Source organism: Balearica regulorum, chromosome 11, assembly GCF_011004875.1.
Source record: "Balearica regulorum gibbericeps isolate bBalReg1 chromosome 11, bBalReg1.pri, whole genome shotgun sequence".
Lineage (NCBI taxonomy): Eukaryota > Metazoa > Chordata > Aves > Gruiformes > Gruidae > Balearica > Balearica regulorum.
The window spans coordinates 8,924,341-8,938,710 of record NC_046194.1 but is presented as its reverse complement, the minus strand read 5'-3'; the positions used below and the strand labels follow the sequence as shown (position 1 = coordinate 8,938,710).

The 14,370-nt window shown below is 49.3% G+C and overlaps 1 protein-coding gene across 1 annotated transcript in view; it reads right to left on the bottom strand.

Moving 5' to 3' along the window:
- GPC3 (glypican 3) overlaps positions 1 to 11,010 on the bottom strand; it is a 152,395-nt gene extending 141,385 nt beyond the window's left edge. The window contains exons 1-2 of the mRNA XM_075763177.1: positions 10,698 to 11,010; positions 1,475 to 1,636 (exon numbers count right to left, since the gene is read on the bottom strand). Coding sequence (XP_075619292.1) covers positions 1,475 to 1,636; positions 10,698 to 10,857 — 322 coding nt within the window. The 5' untranslated portion in view covers positions 10,858 to 11,010. The remainder of the gene's footprint in view (positions 1 to 1,474; positions 1,637 to 10,697) is intronic.
- Positions 11,011 to 14,370: the final 3,360 nt, after the last annotated feature.

Below are 14,370 nucleotides of genomic sequence, written 5' to 3'. Positions count from 1 at the left end.
CAGCAGAAGTGGTCAGGAATTCTTCAATTAAATGCTTTTCTTCCCCACCACCAAGAAGAATGGCAATTCAGTATTCAGTAACATCAGGTCCAAAACCCCTGCACAGGGAAAGAGCAGGATGGAAATCAAAAACAAACAAACAAACAAAAAAAAAGAAAATATCAGAGCAAGGGATTCGACTCTGTCCAGGAGATACAGCAAATTCAGAGCTAGAGCACCCGATTGTGCCACGCTATGCACAACCTGTAGTAACATAGGGTGTCATTCCTATACACGATAAAACCTCTAATGTTACAATGCTTTTGTCAAATGGTCGGGGAGGAGGTAGACACTTTGTGTTCTGGCCAGGTTATTTATTCACCATTTCTGAAGCTAGGCCGCACTTCCAATGCCCAGGAAACCACACTCTCATTAGTTTTACCCCACTCTGTTTAGCAGAATTGGAGCCTAATGATCACCACATTAAGAAGCATTGGGGAGAAAAAGATGCTGTTACCACCTCAGCAATTTAATCTTACACCCAAGAAAAACAACACATTAGACTTCATCAGTGAGTTGTGGACCAGAACAGAGCTTTGTCATGATCTCACAGGCTTTGGGTCTTGCTTTAAGTGATGCATGAACAAAAATAAATCAATTATTCTGCAAAAATATCAGCATGAAGGAAAAAATGCTTGATTGCTCATGCCTTCTTTTTTAAATATAGGCAAAAATGCCATTAATATAGAACAATGAAACTCAATACAAGAGCACTCAACAAACAAGCAATCATTTCACCGCACATTAACCATGGATGGAATAAGTTTTGCTTGCGTACAGGCCCTAAAAAAAAAAATTATTACAGATTTATTTGACAAATTCGTATCCACAGTAGAAAATATTTTCAAAAAACAGTTTTGCTAAAAATGCAATACATCAAATTATCGTTAGAAGGAGATAGTGTGTGGCATCAGGTTACCAAGCACTCAAATATCCCATGGCAAGCACCAGGGACCACACTTGTGAACAAGGCAGCCTCTACCTAACTTCACATGGAATAACAGACTTTGTTTTGAGACGGCTAACAATAATCAATACACATGTTTTAGATGCTTACCAAGCATTACACTGGGTTTGCAACCCGATCACATTGCTACAACACGGGTTTTGGGACTGGCAGAATCACACAAGATGGTACTTGCACGGTCTAATTCTTGGTGAAGTGGGTTTTTCATTTATTTTTAAATTTGCACTTGAAGAGATTTAGTCTTTAAATTTACATTTGCTGTTTCAGCTACAGCAATATTTAGGACAAGCCCTGCAGAGCTGCCATATACCAAACCAGGTGTATTATTTATTATAAATAAGCACATATAATATATACAAACATATGAAAACAAGTGAACAGAAAGCTTCCAGCCACCTGCACTTCTGATTACCCGGTGCTGAGGAAGAGGAGCAGAAGTGCCTCCTCATCCCACCCCCCAGCGCTCACCTTGGAAGATGGCAGCATTCTGGATGACGAGGAACTTCAGCTCCATGCTGGCAGACTGCAGGAGCTGCTCCATGTTCAGGCGGGCTGTTGCCTGGTACTTCTCCTCCATCTTCCTCGAGCAGCACGTGGAGCCCTTCGGGATACATACCTGGAGATCAGCCCCTGGCCAGAGACACAAGAAGGGCAGAAAACTTGCATTAGGAGGTGGAATTGCTGGGAGCAGAGAGGAAGCCAACTCCATACGTTGGTATCGCTGCAACTACTGTTTGGGCAAACTGATGACATTTCTGGAATTTGTCCTGAGCAAGCAGCTCAGGAAGATGACCGATAAGGCAGAGCCAGGACTGCTGAGCAATAGCCCCCGAGAGCTTGCTACGCACGCATGCCAGCACACTGCTTGCTTTAGCTCCCACACTCCACCCACTGATGTGTTGGTACCGAGCAGAGCGATACAGAGCATCGCCCCGCTACCTCCTGCATGCCTACCAGCACACTGGTAAGGGGCTGCAGGCAGCCAGAAGAGATGGAGTGGGAGATGGAAAAAGCAGCCAGGATTTGAAGCTGTGGATTTACAATGAATAGAGCAATGCATGTAGCTCAGCGCGCAGGATATGCTTGTGATTTGCATAGAGACTTAAAACAAATAACAACTGCATTATTTGCCTCTAATCTCCATCCTTTTATATCCACAGCAATAACAGTAACAACAGGAGGGCACAACAATAACATTTTACTTTTTTTTTTAGTGCAGACTTCTAAGTTGTACATATCTCCTGAGTCCTCCCACCAATTTCACCATCCCATCCTTCCTCCATCCCAACAGGCAAAGCCCAAAGTTAATCATTTCACTTGTGCAAGTCCCACTGCAGACAGACAGGTCCTGAGGGACGCGCTGAACACTACAAAAGGCAAATGCCTTTGCTGCAGCAGACATGCAACTGCATGGCTGCATGGGCAGCACCTCCACCCATTCACCAGAATGGTAGAAAAGCCAGGGTACAGAGGCAAGAGGAGTATCGCTTGCTCTGGCATCTCAAGCTGCAACTCAAAGGACTAGTCAGTGATGCTAAATTTTTGGTTTTGACATTCCCAAACCTCTCACTCCTGGAGGCAGTAGACAAAGTTAGCTTTCATTTTAGGAAAAGTGCTAAAAGGTGATAAATAAAATCTAGAAAATAAAATATTCATCTTTTGGGTTTAGACAACAGGAGAAATGGAACAGAAGAGCTGGAAGTGGCAGCAACAGAAAGTCTCAACCAACTTTCAGTAGCAAACCATGGCTCTGCAATAAGCTCATATCAAAGCAACAGCCCTTATCATACAAAACACATCTAACCCGATGCTGCTGTTACAAACTCAAAGAGTAAGCAACAACTCCATTAAAAACAGCTATCCAGGGCCAGACGGCAGCAAGAACCTTCCATTTCAGTTTCTGCCACCCAAACTGCAGCATGCCCCCAGCACACCAGTGCAGGATGAGCTCCCCATTAGGCTCAGCACTGCTCAGAACCAGGATTAGGAAGCAGTCCCCAAGACAGCGACTGACAGCCCAGACAAGGCTAAAGGCTCCATGCACCCCTCAGCCCTCGCTCTGTCTTCCCGTTTGCTACAGAGGTTCCTTCCCTCATTAAAAGCAAGTTCAGTAATTTACATATTTGCTCTGGAAGGATTACGCACCCTTCCAGGTTCTCCTCTCCTCAAGAGTCTCTTTACCACATCTACTCTCTCACTAATTACTAGAAAGTGTCAAAAGTCACTTTTGTAAGCGTAGTCTAGAAGAACAGGATTAATACTAATGTCACTTCAGTCGTGTATCTCCTGAAGAAGAGTCACGCACACTGCGGAGGGAAAACAGCTGTCAGGACTCGGGAGCAGTGGCAGCAGAAACCCTCCTCCCTCCAGCCCCATCCCTTCCCCGGCACAGCCTGGGAAAAACATTGTGAAACACTCCATCCGCAACGTGCGTTTCATTGCGGAAAGGAGCTTCAACCAATGCAAGTCCTGCCCTCACTGCAAAACACCAAGTGGCAAAGTGGGAGGAAGAGGCACAGCCCAGGGCTGGACCCACAACACCATCCTGGCTCCATCCCTACCCGCTGCCTCAGTTTCCCCTTCTGCAAAACAGGGTACGCAGCAGAAATTCCTTCATCAAGCCCTCCAACAAAGAGCCAGCACCACTGACATCTAAAGATTGAGTCTCAGCGGTTCGTGAACTAACCCACTCCAGGAGTACAGCGACAGGTATTTCATGCATTGAAAAAACAACCGGGACCATAAAACCGCGTAACAGCAAGACACTGTGTTAATGAGAGGAGCGGTTATATAACAGCAAGTTAAAGAGGTTTTTTAAAGTCAAATCCAAGTCAATTTACACCGCAAAAAGGCTTAGCATGGTCCCTTTAACACTACAATACAGCCATAAATTTCTTGTTAATATAAAGCTTTTTTCTTCCTACATTTATTATATTAGGACACATTTCAAATTTAAAAAAAAAAAAATCCTTCCAAAATTAATGGAAATACCAATATAGAAAATCTGAGAGCTGGCAATTAAGAGATCTGTGCAAGTGAAAGCCAGGGCAGGAAGCAGCAAGGTCATCTACCCACCTCCTATCCTTCTTTTTAGCAATTAAGCCAATTTCTCCCCTTAAATGGATTTTTATTTCTGCAAAGTAAGTAAAGACAGACGCATGCTGTAGTAGAGCAATCACGGAGGAGGAGGAAAAAGCCTGGGAATTAACTCTGACAGCTTAAAACATTTTACAGAGATAGCCAACTAACACCGATGACCAGAAACATCATGGTAAATGCAACAGGTCAATACAGGCAGGACAGACTCTTATCAGCTACCAGAGACCAGGTCCTTCTGGGCACAGAGCGTTGCTACAGAAGGCCAGGGAACGGGGGCCTGACTCCCATCTGCCAGCTATTTTCTGTATGTGGCTTTCCCAGCTGGCGAGCAGACCCACACAGCTGTAAGTCTCAGCAGTAAGGAAAGGAGGTTTTGATGCCCAGTCCCCCAGGAGCCACTAACCCACCCGCTGACCCCAGCCACAGCAGACACCAGTGGAACAGGGACAGAGCTTTTTGACCTGCAAGTACATTTGGGGTTTATTCATGATGCTGCTTGGAGGAAGCTCTTCTGCATTCATGCTGCAGCACCACCCAAAAGACCCAGATCCTGCGCCCCAAGTGCTAGGCACTGTGCAAACCACGCGTGCTCCGGAAGCGTGTGGATGCAGAGACACAAACGCCTGGAAACACGCTGCAAGCCTACGGATCAGACACTAGCATGAATTAAACCATGGCATGTTTCTGGCTCCATAAATGCCACAGGAAAAGGTCCTGTGAGTCATCAAATCCTACCCCCTGCCTCCCAATCCACCCCCTCTGAGCATTTCATCTAACAAACGCCTCCAGTGATAGCTCGGACCTGTGAGATAGCAAAGCCCATTCCACTGCCTAATGGCCCTTACTGTTAAGATTGTTTTTATCTCCCAACCTACACACCCCCCCTTCTCTTAAAGTTTCAACCCATTACACTTCGTAATTCCAGGCTCAGCACTTGCAAACAACCTCTGCCTTTTGCTATAGATCATTACAAATTCAGTTTTGGAAAGAAAGTGTCCCACGAATTACTCCAACCGTTTTACTAAATTGCATTTGGATGCTCACATACCAATCTTTGCATGATTAGTGATACTGATGCCATGCTAAGCACGGGAGCCTAACCCTCTGACACCCAACTCCCATGGGTGGGAAGGAGCTGGATGTGGCCCCTTCCATAGGCGCCGCGGATGCCAGCCACCGTCAGAGCACTGTGCCATTTATGCCATCTTGGGGAACAGCAGTGTAAATGCTCCAGTAATTTTGCATATGCTTCTAGCTGACACAACTAATCTCTACAGCTGCAGTAATTTCAGCAGCACCCTGCCTCTTCCTCCTTCTGACACGGGGAATTTTTACTGAAGACTGGGTAGTAGTGAATTTAAAGCATTAAATTTGACTTTGATGTATAATTATTCCCACAGATAGGTGGTTAGTACAGCAGAAGTGAAAATAATTTCAGCGGATTAAATGTCAAAAAACCCCTTTGAGATCATCCGCAGGCAGTAGTAGACTCCTTTGTGAGGCTGAAGGACTATATTTTGATTTTAAGCATCCCAGGATAGCCCCAAACCTGCCATCAGATACAGGCGGACAAGCCATGCTTTCCACTGAGGCACGCTAGCCTGCCCACCCAGATCACACCGCAGCTTAAATCAGATTAACGTTCCCCCCAAATTTACCCCAGGCATTGTCAAAATAAGCAACTGGCCCTGCTTAATGTTACATTACTGCAGCCTCCTCCCCGTGCGACGGGAGAGCTCTGCTACCCCGTGCAGCAGCATCCTTCACCTTCTGTGGTCTGGAAACATCCGAGGGCCTCGTCCCAGCCTCTTTGCTCACCCATTTGTTAATACCACCCATAAGAAAGCTGCTGCTTTGTGTTAATTTTCTTTCTCTAATTGTTTCAGTGTCAGCATTATGCTTTAAACAGATAAAAGCAGTGATTCAACCTTTAAATATAGTGGATTTTCCTGCAGCTATTCCCATACTTTTTTTTATTAAAACCTCCTTTTAAATTATGTGACTAAAGGGTCGTGCATCTGTCACTGGCTTTTAATGCTCAGCATTCGAGGGGGAAAGGAAATGCAACTGTTCAGAACCCAGGTTAAGTGCTGATCTTTTAAAAACCTAATTAAAAAGATATAAATTATAAACCAACCTCATTCAATAAGTGATTAAAGTTGGAACAGTATGGGTACTACATGGGATATTTATCACTGCTTAATTATCCTTTATTTTTTATTCCACCTTGTGTTTCACAAGGCCATCTGACTCTGAATTCCTCCCCAAGTCTTGCAGTGTTGGCCAGATGATTGCCACGCAAATATAACGCTCTATAACACTGCATCTTTTAAAAGAAGTAGTTATGGAGAAAACAGAGAAGTTTTACAGAGTAAGAATTTCCTCCTAAGAATGTACAAATGTATCAACAATATCGTCATCAAAAATATGGAGTTAATTTGTGGGCACCCACTTGAAATACACATTTGTTACAGGCACACACACACCCCCCTGACAGCCATTCCAAAGACTGGGAGGAACACTGTTCAGGATGTTGTTAAAATTAACCCCTGGGAACAAAAAAAAAAAATTAATGATCGCGCTATAAAACCACTGCCTGGGGAGGTTACTAAACTTTCGGGTTCTGCTCCTGCTCTCTTAACTATCAAGAGAGCAACTTGCAGGCCTGAAATAATTAAGAACAGAAAACTCAATTATCTAGTAAACTAAGACCTTAAACCACCATGCTATGCTAAATGGAAAGGCTGCACGGGGAGGAGTATCAATATCCCAACTCAGGAAAAACAGGATAAAAGAGCAGGAGTACAAAGGGACCCAGCTCGCGAGCAAAGGTGCATCGAGTCCAACGGGAAGAGTTGGGATTTTCAGTTTTTAAATTGTACGTTGGCACACACTGCCAGAAAAAAAAAAAGAAAAAAAAATAAAAAAAGCTTGCCACACTCAGCCAGCCAGTTGTAAAGCTTTACACCTCTACTCCAAAAGCAAAAGGTTAATCTCCTCTATTTTCTTAGGGTGAATCCATATTTGCTTCCATCAAAGAGAATGAACGAAAAGCTGGAAACTGCATTCCGCTGTGGGAGGAGGAGAACAGACACGCCAGCAGATATTTCTGCCAAAAAAAATATTCCTCGGCTTCCAGGCGACCAGGGGCAGAGATGTCCGTCCCTTCTCCCTGTCTCGGCAAGGCGACAACTCACCTCTTTCCCTCTATCCACATACACCAGCCCAATTATATGGAGCGTCACCACTAACACAAAGAAATCCGAATGGCAAAGAGGAAAGAAAACAGACCGGGGGGGGGAAATTCAAGCTATTCTTTATACATGAGAAATTATGCAGGGAAAAGACAAAAGGAAGAAGAAAATCAAGACAGGCAGTGTAAGAGAGAGAGAACCTATTTATTAATGACTGTGAACTTCAGAAGAAGCTATGAAAAGCACTCTCCCATCACCCTGCCTTCGCTCCTCTCCAGCACAAGGCCTCTCATCTAGCTCAGTCGAGCTGTTGGCATGAATTACATCCTCCCACCCCTCTGAAGAGTCAGCTGCAGCTCAGAGTAGCTAGGTCGTGCTGCTCCCCACCTCCGAGCGTGCCAAAGCATGCTCCGGAGCTGCAAAAACCTGGTCCCCAGGCTGCAGGACCAGAGGAGACCAAGTTTCTGCTCACTGCCTAATGCACGCCTTCAGCTAGAATTACTCCCAGAACATTAATGCCGCTCATGAAACAGCACGACACATTCCTCACATTTATCAGAATTGCCTTTTTCTTTTTTTCTTTTTTTTTTAATTAAAAGAATCAGTCTGGTGTGGCTGGGATCCTTCACAGGGAGCACTGAGCCAATGTCCCCCCAGCCCACGCACCACTGATCCAGTTAAACGGAGCCGTGGGACATTTCTCCTGCGTGTGTTGCAACTCGGCAGCATTTCCTTTACTTATGCCTTCAGCCACAACTGCTCATAATGCAAAATCTGGCTTCCAGAAATCATCATTTTCTGCTTGTGTCAAAAAAAACCCTCCACATTTTAACTAAGTTCTTTAAACCCTGAGTTTCTCCAGGGTGATATGATCTACAGGCAAAGGTTCTCAGAATTGATTCCGTGGTGATTTGTGACTGGGAACTCCAAAACTTTTTTTAATTGACAGATGTATGAAAGGAAGAAAAGCAATAAACAGAAGCCTGGAAAATAGTCCTTGAGTGATGTTCCCCTATTACAGAGATTTATGCAGCTGCTACTAGGAGAAGCAAGTGCTCTGAAGTGTAATTACTACACAGAGTCATGCAAGATGGGCCAGATCCAAGGTATAAGCAAGCAGTCATTGCTTTAATTATGATCAAGTTTATGTACTTAGGCAAATGTAAAATCCGCTTTCGATTTGATATGTGGGAACTTTATCATCATAACAAGCTGGAAGCATTCACTTGAAACGCCAGCCGTGTTAGGAGATATTGATCCAGCTACCCACAGGCTCTACAGAGAGGCAAACGGCTCTTTTTCTCCTCCTGAAAATCAGGGATGCAACTGCGGCTCCTGGGGAGCAATAGCACAACTGAGCAACTCCAGCAACCTGAATCCTGCTGGGAAGGGAAGATGCCCAGGCAAAGGCACCCACTGCAATCACAGCACTGCCTGCAGCTGGGATGGAGGATGCCACCGGCTTCTGGGGAAAGGACTGACCACGTTGCAGCACAGGGGCCCCAGCAGCCCCCCAACACTCACAGCACAGCCTGCAAGGACCCGCCGGGAACACCCTGTCTGCCCACCCCTCTGGCACCTCTCGCTGTAAAAATGCACTCCGAGAAAGTTACCTAGGGATTAAAGCAAATGTTGCACCACTTTCACAGAAACAGAGGAAGACATTTCTTTGATTACAGACAACAGAATTGGTCATTTTAGTGGTGATAAGAGCAGCTCCTTCCCCTCCCTGCAACTCTCCGTGCAAACATGTAATCACAAAGTATTTCCAGCACTACCTCCACACTGACCAGGACATTGAGGCCCTGCAGAGAAAAGAGAGAAGAGATGCTGCTCCTGCAGCTACTCTGAAGGGAGCATTAAGAAAAGAGGAAAAATTAATATGGGAAGGGGATGCAAGAATAGGAAGGGATAGGGGAACTACTCCCTCACCAAGGACTTCCATCTAAGCTCTCCCGCTCGATCTAACAGCTGTTGGGAAGCTGAGGTATTGCTACAGTCCTACAGACCAAAGAATTTGGGATTTGCACCAGCAGACACAACACCTTGCAGTCCCAGCCCTACACACCCTGCTTCTCCCCTTCCTCTCCTGTGCTGCAGCAGATCGTTGCTGAAGCAACTCTTGTATTTCTGGCCTGTGCGACACTGAATGCAAGAAATGTAACTCAACACATCGTTATTAAAAGCAGCTACTGCTGGCAATGATCTCATTGCACCTCGCCTGCCTGTCACGTTTGCCTGTTATCTCTTCCTTTTCATACTTTGATCATAAGCTTTTCAGGGCAGGCGTTCTCTGCCGCGTATTTAACCTAACACAACAGCACCCGAGTTCTTCAGGCAGCTCTGTAACACAGCTATCAAAACCTATCCGTTTGTGTACACACACTCCGAGCGCACAGCCACCCACCTGGAGGAGCTGACACTCCCTAGTTACCAAAAAGCTGCAAAAGGACCTTTAAAAGGCAGGGAAATCAAGTATTTCAGTTGCATTTTAAAATAGGAATGAGGCACATATACTGAAAGCAGCCTCACAGGGCGTAAGTGGTGAGGTTTGGTGCGGCACCACGCAGGCAGCCACCTGTACTGGTGATGGCACAGCAGAGTGACACCTCGCCCAGATCCGTAACAGCCTCCTGCCCGGGTCATCGCGTCCCGCACGACACACGCACGGCTCGGAGAACGCTGCGCTGCCCGCTTCCAGCCCCGTTTTCTGGAGCTGTGGCAGCCCTCGAGCTCAGGGAGGGGACGAGGGTCTGGATGAGCGGGGTTCCCCTCAGAGCACAGCTTTGCTCATCACAGCGCTGCCCGGCACACGGCGCCTCGTGCCAAACCGCCCTGGCAGGCCCGGGGCCGGCGGAGACGTGACGGGTGCGCGGGGCCTCCGCTCGCCGGGCAGCGTCCCACACCGGACCCCCGGCAGAGGCATGCGAGGCGGCTGGCTCTGCAGGCAGCACAGCAGCTCTGCCCGGCAGCAGAAGTTTGCGTGTGAGCCTCCTCTAGGTGAAAGAGCCCCCGAAACAAAACGAGAGCAGTAAAAGACCCGCTCGTCTAGATTTCCTTCTCGGGGACGTAACCGCAGGCTCCGTTTTAACCCGGCTGGATGCAACGGGGCGCACCCGAAGCGCGGAGCACGGCGATCACCGCCACCGAGCGGCCGGCAGCCCTGCGCCCCGGCTGCCGGGGAAGAGCCGCTCCCCGCGGGAGAGCGGGCAGCCCGCACCCGGCTCCGCAGCGTCCCGCAGCCGCACAGCGATTCCCCCGCACGCACCCCGGGGCGCAGCAGCCGTTTCGCGCCGCACCCGAGCGGCCCCCGGGCACCGCGTCCCCCCTCTCTCAGGGGACCGGCGAGCCCCGCGGGGCGGGGAGCGGCGGCAGGCCACGGGGCCGGGCGGTCTCACCTGGCACAGGGCTCTCGGGCACCCACTTGGCTCCGGGCTGCAGCACCTGGAAGGCGGCGCGGACCGGGCGGCAGGCGGCTTCCCCCGCCAGCTGCGCACCCCCCGGGGCGCCGAGCAGCGCGGCCAGCAGCAGCAGCAGCGTTCCACCGCTCCCCGACATCCTCCCGGGGCACCGGGGCGCTCCTCTACAGCCCGCCGGCAGGCATTCCCGCCGGGCCAGCTCCGCGCCGGGATCGGGCTGCTGCGCGGCGGAGCGAGGAAGCGCTGAGCGGAGCTCAGCCCCGCGCCTCGCGCGGCACTCCCGGAGCGCCGGGACCGGGACCGGGACCGGCTCCGCGCGCACCGCCCCACCCCGCCCCGCCGCGCGCCCATTGGCCCCCGCCCAGCCGGCTCCCGCGCTGATTGGTGCCCGCCCCCGTACCGGCGAACTTGCCCCGCGCGCGGCACCGTCCCGACGCTTATTGGTCCCGCGGCTCCTGCCCCGTCCGGCGCGCGCCTCACCTGCCCCGCAAAGCGTCCTGCGCCGCGCGGCAGCTCGCGGGGGGCGCGCGGTACCGGCGCACGCTTGCACGCGGTGGGGGTTGCACAGTTGCTTGCAGGGGCAGCCCCGCGTTTGCACGGGGCGGGGTGCAGCAGCGTTGCAGGTTTACACGAGACCGCGTGTTGCTCTGGTGCTTCCGCACTTGCTGTCTGCGCAACGAAGCACCTGCGTAACTCGGCCCGGCGTTTTGCGCAGCGCCACGCGTGCATCCCACGCGGGATTCGAAGGATGGATAGTCGCTCGTTTGCACGTGCACGTGTAGCATGAGTGCGTTGTGCTGCGTCACGAATAAATAGAGCGTCTCTTGAGCCCTCGCTGTCCCCAGTTGGAGGTGCCAGGCAGAGCTGAGTTAGGCTGCAGCCAGCGCCCTTCCCCTTCGGCCGACGGACGGTGGGGCCTCACTTGGGAACTGCGGTGAGCAGCGCGGTGCTGAGCACAGGGTCCCTGGCACGGCACCAGAGACCTGGATAACCCGGTCTCTGGGGGGGCCCAGGGGCGCCTACGGGTCTGGGGTGCCACGGGGTGAGCGCTGGCCGAGTTACCAGAGGGGCTACGCTGGAAACAGGCAGCCGCGCGTGGGCAGGCTGCATTGCTCCACCGAGACCCTTTCCCCACCAGTTTCCAGCCGGAGCCGTTGGAACCCCTCGCTTACCGAGCTGAAGCCCCCACGGAGTCCCGCAGGCCTGGCCAGACCCTGCGTCCCCCAGCCGCGGGGACCCTCGCTGTGGCGCTGGCCGGGGCTGGGCCAGCCCAGCTCTGTCCCACCACCAAAATCCCCCTAAATACCAGCTGGAAGGGGCCCAGCTGGTCATTGCTCAGCAAGCAGCTGTAGAAAGTGGGAAGCGAGCAGGGCAGGGCGAGGGAAGGGTTTATGTTTAAAAAGCAGGAACCATGTACAAAAAATGGCCAAAATTGTGTTTGCCCAGGCTGCCTCCTCACTGCTTGCCCCCCCGCCCCCCGTCCCCTCCAGCCTGCACAACGCTGCTTCTGCAGAGAAAAACAATGAGGGAACAAGCATAAGCAGAAGAGCTGGGAAAAAAATCTATTTAAAATTTCCAGTGCAAATACAGGATCAAATTATCGCTAATGGCTCGCTACCAGCTCTTTTTCACTCTGAAATTTTGAAGAGGGATGAAAAATGAAAGTCCAACCTGTGTGTTTGTTCTAAGAAAATGCCTGCCAGGGAGAGATTGTTAAATTATATTATGGATATGAGACTAATAAGCTGGAATGTGCAACACGTCTCGTTGGTTAATGGATTGTCAGAGCCTATTGCTGTCCGCAGACTGCACTATTTATTATCCGTTTATTGTGTGTAGTAAGCACGGCTGACAAAACTCCCATTAAGCGGGCAGCAAAAAGTCCCACTTTGCAGGAATTCGGAGGAATCCGGAAATTTCATTTTGCTCAGAGGAGCAGGTGCTCCACGGTGCAAACTGCGCCTGAATTCAGCAGAGCGGAGAGCTGGTGTGCACTCAGTGATACGGATGAGGACTCATCCTTTACACGTTTCCATTTCTTACATGAAATACCGTCACATGTGCTTCGGCTCATGTGAGCCACGTCGTGCTGGATAGTTAACGATTCTTTTCTGCATCCCCTTCTTTGATTCGGTGATGGATTTGTTATGTTTGGGGTTCGGGTACAGTATTGCTTTAGGTTAGGAATCAATTGGACCAAATTGCAAAATACAAAGGCTGGTATTTGAAACACTCCTTTATATACACTATTGCAATCTATATTATGTTTATGGTCTGAATTACAGTTGTCTAAAAGGCATTCAAGCATCTTCTGTGTTCATCTTCAAACCTGCTGTGTGTATTTCATTTAGTACGGGAGGCTTTGTTCCAGGTAAGTACACAGATATTGCCAACCATGCCATTACAGCAAAGAATTACGTACAGCGCCAAATAGATGGCATTTAGGTATCTCTGCTAAGATGAGGGAGTGCTTTAAAATTTCAAAATAAATTAGAAAACAACATTACTGCTCTTTACTGGATCTGGCTTCACAGTGGGATCTGTCATTATCTTGACAATGACTCCCTGCAGAAATAAAGTTTATTTATCAGCAAGGAGTTATGTCAGAAGCGAGTTAAAGCTTGTGGACACATACAACAAAACTAAGTGGCAGCCCTTTCTTTCAGTCACTATTTTAGGTTATATCCAAAGTCCACTGGCAGGAAAAAAAGAGCTCACATTTTAACTGAAGACTTTCTCTAACTGAGCAAGTGATTTTCGCTCATTTCCCCCAGTTTTCACTCTGGCGTTACTAACTTCCCCTGGAAAGCCCAAGGATGCAGCTGGATAGAGAAGGGGGGTGAATCCCATCCCATCCACGGACTAACAATATTGTCATGTTCTGTAGCACCCCCAGCCCTGTCCCCGAGCCCAAAGGATGCTCTCCACCCCAGTGCCCGCAGAGGCATCCCCCAGGTGACAACTGCAGATGCTCTCACCTCTATCAGGACTGCAACAGCCCAAAGAAAGTCTGAAGCAATTTTCCTGAGCACTGCACGTCCACGTGACTTATCCTTTTAATGAGCAAGGGTAGCAAGTGCAGGTTTATCCTGGAGGAGAAAGCAGACGACTTGCTCCAAGATCAGAGGCAAAGTCACTGGGTTAGTTGTCTGCCAGCAGATGTAGTAAGAGCCAAGTCGTTGTCTCATATCCAGGATGATAATTTCCCTTGTTACAACTGCTCACACTGTAAAAATTTCACTTAATCATCTACCTGCCTCAAGCCTGTAAGTAATGAGAGGCAGGATCGTGTGTAGCTGATTTTATCAAATGCTCTTACGAAGTTCTCCACTGGGAAAACCCTGAATCAATTAAAACGCCAAGGAGAGACGTAGGAGAGGGATTCATACTCCCCAGTAGATGCTCACCAGGTTATCAACACGTTTCACTTACTGTTCCACTGTAGACGGGATGGATGAGCTCCATGGGGACAAGGTCAGCTGAGCCATGCCTATAGCAGAGGAAATCACCGTGGGCCAGGGGAAAAAGGAAAAAAACCTGGAGCATCTGTTGACACATCTGCGTGGTTTTGGCACATACCTGACAGCCTACATGGGCGTGTTTGGCCTGGCTTTCTCGTCCCTACCGTGATCCCGTTGTGCTGACTATGGCC